Raw genomic sequence first — 6581 nt, 5'->3', positions numbered from 1 at the left:
AAGAAATCATATTGCATGTAGATTAGTAATACGTAAGCAGAAGGGAAAGCGTTAACAGCAAGTGTTTAATAGGGAATAGGAGAGGAGGTTTTGGACCCTAGAAGGCAAGAGGACTGCCTGGAGTTAGTTGAGTATTAATTTATGACTTTTTTATTTCTTTATTTGTCTCAAGTAAAATAAAGGGTCAGGGTAGAAGGAGGGAGAGGATGCAAAGAGTAAAGCAACTCCATGTGAATTAATCTATTTGCTGTTTATTCACTGAGGTGTGAACAGGGATTTCTGGTGGAGCTTTGTCAGGCCAAGAAATGACACAGTGATCCTGTGGGGAAGGCCCCTTTCAGCCCTATGCGGCATTCTGGAAAGGTAAAGGATTTTGGAATGGTAAAGGATTTTCCTTACCTTCCTCCCCCCTAGGTGCTCCTTAGCTGTGAAAGCTGGATGAGAGATTAGGATGAGCGCTTCTGTCTTCACCATCCTTTGCTTTTCTATAACTAACTTTGATTGTTTCAGACTGTTCCTCTTTTACTGTTCTGAAACAGCAGTGCTAACACACAATTTTTAGATTATGGATAAAGAAGATGAAAAAAGGCTAACCAACCCCCCCCTCCCTTCCTATCCCAGCTCCCAACACACTTTTATCTGTTAAGCGGGCACGAGGTGTGGAAACTGCAGCCCTATCCCCAGGTCCATGCAGGCTGCTTTTGGCAAGTTACCCACTTTGCATTTTCTAGAGAATGTGGTTATGGGTTTCAGAGGTGGGTGTCAGTGAACGTCGTGTGCTCTTTGGTGACTGTACTGAAACCTTTGATGACATTGACAAGATCATCTTCTTCAACATACTGTAAAGAAATCAAAAGAAAACAAAACCAAAACAGTTGAGAGGCACATCTTCAGCTTATAAAATGTAACCCTATTCCTTCAATTCTTTCTTTCACAAATGATTCTGAAACAGCTTAAGTGCATTTCTCCTTTCCCCTATGTTTTTCCCTTTTTCCCACCCTAAACTAAGAACCAAAAGCATTCATGCACCTGCCTCCAATACTAAATTTACACAGTTTTGATAGCCTGAAAATACACCTCCCATCCTGATGAAGATTAAGGAAATGGTGTTAACTACAGTAATGGGGAAGCTATCCCATAATATCTTGAGCTGAAAGGAACCCACAAGGATCACTGATAGTACAGCAGGCCTTTTTGGCTGCCAGGGGCCACTGCTGACTCATACTTCACTTGCTGTCAGCCAGGACCCCTCGATCCTTTCCAGCAGGGCTGTTCTCCAGCCTCTCATCCCCCAGCCCGTACATTCACCTATCTGAAGTGCAGTATCCTGCACTTGCTCTTGTTCAACTTCCATGAGGTTGCTTAGTACCAAGCCTTCTGATTTCTTAAAGTCTCTTTACAGGGACCCTCAGAGGAATCAAAAGCTTTTCCCTATTTAGTGTTGTCTTAAAATCAGATAATTTACAAAAGAACAAACCCTACAGTGGAGCACTGTGGAACTGCACTAGCACCTGGCCAGAGGCCTGGCACAATTCCAATTACTATAACCCTTAAACATGACCTGTCGGTCACTTGTTTTGACACACTTTGAGCTTTTCCAGAGTCTCAAAATACTCTAATGCATTGAGCCAGATAAAAAGGTGACAGCAAGAAGAGACACATACACTTTGTTTCTATATCAAAAAGACTCTATTAGCAGCATTCTGCTTACACAGAGGCAATTGGATTTAGGAAAATCTAAAGCAGTGTAGAGAAAACACCAATAGAAGAGCCCTGTTTTGTATTTCTGAAAATAAAAGGGAGCTTAACTCATACTGTAACAGTGGTTGGCCATGAGAAGTGAGTTTTAATTCCCTTACTCTTACTTTCTACCAGTTCTGAAGGTCAACAGAGCCTTCTGTAAACCAGTCCAACTGTGAGCTAAGTGTCACTAGGTTCTTAAGCCTTAGCAGATATTGCAGCAATGTCAACAACATCCCTGTAGCATGGCATGCTACAGCTGCTATGCCCACTGTCCCCAGACTCCTCTTAGCCCCATGCGGACAGAGCATAAAGCCTTTCTTCTCACTGTCCCTTCTTACACACTTGCTGAAATGGGTGGAGAGAAACATCTGTGAGTTGGCTAAACAGAGTAGATTTGAAGGAATTTGACCATCGCTTTCTAGATCTTTCTTTTGAAATCCTTCCTGATCCTTTGTTACGCATTTTCATGATTCTAACAACACAGTTCAAAAAATCCCAAACAGCTGACACACAACAGCATCACAGAAGGAGTCCTTACCAAGCCACGACCACCAGCACGATGATTGCGAATTATGGTATCCCAAGGTAATTCGTCAACAAAAGACTTCTTGTCATAGATGTCAAGCAGCTGGCTGACACTACGATGAAGAGAGGCTGGGGAATACGTGCGATTTAGTTGACTCTGACTTGGTCTCCGCCCCCCAGCAGTGTTGTAGATACCACGGCTGCTTGTGGGAGAACCAACTCCTGGAATTTTTGTATCCGCTAGTCCCTAGGAGGAAGCAACAAACCAACAAATAGAACGTACAGGGCATCATCCTCAAACACTTTAAACAAAATGAGAGTGGTGTACAAGAACAGAGGAGTCCATACTTCAAAAAAGTCATGCACAAATACAAACAGAAGGGGAAAAAAAAACAACCTTTGCCCACTGTCAATCATACTATTGAAAAGGAAATTAAGGCCCAACTCTGTGAAACAGGGCTGTCCTTTTTTCCCTCTCCAGACTTTTTTTCCTTCATTAGCCAACAAGCAGAGGTCCAAAGACTTTTTGTTTACCAGAATGGCAATCCAGACACAGACAGCAAGGGCATTAAGCAGACTTCCTTTTGCTTAGTTATATACACAGTTACCATGACCAGATAAAAAGGTTTTCACCCACCCAGATAAACATGCGCTGTAAGTATAGCTGCCTTTCTGCATGCCCTTAAGGCCATCTGGTACATCACACATCTTGCAACACTGCACGCTAACAACTCTACCTCAGAACGCATCCTGTAACTTTTGAGAGTGATGCTGCTTGATGAATCAGATGCGTCAGCAATAGTCTCAAACTGAGATTAAAGAGAGGGAGGAGAAGCATTAGGGCAGGGTAAGGTGTAGCGCAAGTGCAATCTATTTCTTATACAAGGAAGTGAATTAGCTGCAGCTCAGGTCGGGGAGATACCATAGCAGGATGTAGGAGAGTGGAGAACCAGCAAATACACAGCATGATTTACTTCAACTGGTCATCAGCTGCCATGTGGGCAGCCAGCAATGATCACAGCAGCAATTGTAAAACAAGCAATTTTGCCACTCCAAAGTAGCTCTGTACTAAGTTCTTCAACTGGTGCACAGCCCAATGTTGTGGTTCCCCCCCCCTCACCCCATTAGCTCCACAAGCTTTTGGAGAAAAAAAATGAAAAAATAAAGGCTAGGAACCATGTAGGGATGCCAGCAGCAAGGACATCATAAGTCAAGGGGGACAACACAACAGGCTGTAGAAGAAGTGGAATCAAAACCACAAAACCAATAAAAGAAGCTTGTTATGCTCTCAGCCTTCGCCAGGAGAAGGGGCATGCTGGAAATCCCATTGTTTCCAAGAGCTGCCTTGTTGAGGCACAGATGCAGCTTCTTGGCACTGAGACAAAGAGGAACAGAATGCGTGAAGGATGCAAGAGTCACAGGAAAAAGCAGCAGAGAAGTGACAAGAATAGCCTCCCAGCCTGTGCCTGATAAGAAGTTCTAACTTTCAGTCTTAAAACATTTTTCACATTCCTGTGTCCTACGGTTAGGGTAGCACAACTACTCTGCTATGTGATGGAACACGTTCGTTATCTGGGTTGTTGGTTTTTTTTGTTGGTTTGATTTTTATAGAACTGTAGATGTCATAATAAAAATGACACTGAGCCTTCTTTATCACTCCCCAGCAGCCTTCCTCCTACCCTTTCATGGTACCAGTGTGACTTCACATGCACAGACACACATTTTGTTAAGGTTCCCAGCTTTTCTCTAGTTGCACTCACTCTCCCCTAACCTTCCTGGCAGCCTGTCCTGTAGCATTCCAGCTGGGTTCTGATAACTAGAAAGAAACAGAGCCCATCCCTAAGCCCTGCTTTTGTAAAAGCAACTCATGGTTTCCTGACAAGAGACTGTCAACTTGATCCTGGCTAACCTTTGACAACAGACAGCTGGGACCACGTGACATGCTCCTCTGGAAGGAGCATTTTCTTACCAATTCTCAAGATATGAAGGCATTTCCAGTTGTACTGCAGCTGCCAGCTAACATCAGGTCCCATCAATGGCTCTGGATTTTCTACTCTATTAGAGTTCTACTGGTTTTCTTAAAGCATCATCAGCATTTCAGGTCCAGTGATGTCAGGGCCTGCAGACCAGATGCCACAGCAATCTTTTTGGACTGAGTGCCTTCATCCTGACTCTCTGTGCCTTCATAGGCGCACCAGACAGTCCTTTTCCTACACTGAACGGCATTCAGCTGGGAAACAGGAGTGCAAAGTAGTCAAAGGACAAAGAAAATCTGTGAAGGACAGACAGAAGTATGACACAATGGATATGAGTAATTGTGTTTTGCCCAACCTACCGGATGAGTTTCACCTGTTGAATACACGCTCATTGGCGACGTTCTTTTCTGGAGTGGAACTAAAGGAGGTCTGTCTCGTGCATAGGGTTGCTTGTGCACTTTCCTTTGAAGAATTAAGGAGAGAAGAATAGCCAAGAGGATCAAACCTAGAACTACCATCAAAACTGCAAACCACAGCTCATTGTAGAATTTTACACTTTTGGATTCTGCTTTGTCCTTCTCTCCAGGTGTTGTCAAGATCAGACCTGTAAAAATCAAGAGGGATTAGGGGAGAAAGAGAATGTTATTTCATAAAGTCATTAAACAATATGCTATCCCTTTTGCCTCTAATAAATTAGGCAGGAATTTAAGTCATTTTGTCGTCATGTGCTTATTTGCACTTATGTTCAAGGTGGCATAATGGTTCAATATGCTGGCGGGCTATAATAAAAAGCTTACTACCCTCAAGAGACCCTGCTTAAAGTTCCGGCATTGCTGCTCAGGCTGGAAATCACCACTGCATCAGCAGCTCTCAAGAAAGGAGGCGGTGGAGGCGGAATGTGAGGAAAAAAAAAAGGTTCTCCAAGTAACCTTGAAGAGTGGAAATGACTACAGTAATTTCAGAGAGGTACGGACAGAGGACATTCTCTACATGACAATGCCTGTAGCAGAATGCCTGCACAGTTAAAAAGAGTGTGAGGAAGACTGAACAAAAATGAATAATAAATTAATATAAAAGAAAACAACATGAAACACTTCATTCCTCCTTCCCCTGCCTGTTAGAAAAAACAGCCACGTGGCTCCGTTTTTGCACAACACAAGCATCAGAAATCTCTGTGACAGAATTCAGAATTGCTTGGTTATTTGCAATCCTACATGCGTATCGAGACTCTTTGCTAAGGAATTTCCATCACCTTCGCTTCCAAGTCTCCACTGCAAGCTGCCTGTGGTGCTGATCCAATTTGTAGTAGATGCAGAGTACAACCAGCAGTCAAAAAGAACAAACGAAGGTGATGGATATGGGAATACTTCACAATTCTTTTACCATAGCCTTGCCTGAAATTTTGCAGGATGACAGTTGAGAGCATGAAGAGGTATCTTGGGGAACTATGGTATAAAGAGTAATTGCAAAGACAAGGGTGATCTATTTTACGAAGCCAAACAAAATGCTAACTCGCAATACATTAATTAAAAGCAGCGTCAGTTAGAAATAGTTTGAGCTTAGATTTTCATCCTAGAAAATAAAGCTAAAAGGAAATTCAAACATTTTAGTGATAGGTATCTACTAGTGGACAACAACTGAAGTAGGATTTCATCACACTAAACCCTTTACAGAAACAGGTAAAGTTTGCCTTTACAGAACAGGTAAAGGATCTATAAAGCAAGTGTCCCGAGAAATCTCATGGCGTGATCCCTCAGTCAGATTCCACTCCACCTAGCATGCAGTGCTTATCACATTTTTACCACAAACACAAAATCAGTAGACAATAGGTAATTTGTTCATATAATTACCAAGTCCATCGGCAGCGCTGTACTTGATGACTGGCGTCACGGCACTCCCTTCATCGGTGATGCATGTTACTTGAAACAGAAAAGCTAAGCAAAAAGGAGAAATCAGAATTCTGTAGGTGTTGCTTTTTCACCATTATCCAACAGTAGAGATCGGTATCTTAGAACAACCAAACAAGCCCAGCACGTCACCAAACAAGCTACCCGAGATCAAGATTAGAGCCTCATAATCCCTTATACGTGAGTATTCAACTCCTAAACCATTAGGTATGGCAGAACATATGGTAACCATCACTATGACATTGCTACAAATTATGTTCCTCTTTCAACACTCAGTTCCCTGTTTTCAATTGTATACAACTGGCAAATTTCAATCTATTCCATCACTGTGCCACAAATTCCTTGGACCATTTGTTCACAGCTGATAGAAACTTGTTAAAAAAAATTGTTTTTTTAAAAAAGGTATTAGCATCATAGTAGTATACAAGAA

General features: G+C 42.4%; 1 protein-coding gene across 1 annotated transcript in view; it reads right to left on the bottom strand.

Annotated features, from left to right (window-relative positions):
- Nucleotides 1-523: 523 nt before the first annotated feature.
- The window catches only part of USH2A (usherin), a 389040-nt gene continuing 382982 nt past the window's right edge, over nt 524-6581 (bottom strand). The window contains exons 69-73 of the mRNA XM_031595830.2: nt 6095-6178; nt 4604-4848; nt 3006-3077; nt 2282-2515; nt 524-839 (exon numbers count right to left, since the gene is read on the bottom strand). Of these exons, the coding sequence (XP_031451690.2) occupies nt 750-839; nt 2282-2515; nt 3006-3077; nt 4604-4848; nt 6095-6178 (725 nt within the window). The 3' untranslated portion in view covers nt 524-749. The remainder of the gene's footprint in view (nt 840-2281; nt 2516-3005; nt 3078-4603; nt 4849-6094; nt 6179-6581) is intronic.

This window comes from Phasianus colchicus, chromosome 2 (assembly GCF_987193195.1).
Source record: "Phasianus colchicus chromosome 2, bPhaCol1.hap1.1, whole genome shotgun sequence".
NCBI lineage: Eukaryota > Metazoa > Chordata > Aves > Galliformes > Phasianidae > Phasianus > Phasianus colchicus.
The sequence above is the reverse complement of the archived record's forward strand: the minus strand, read 5'-3'. Positions and strand labels throughout refer to the sequence as shown.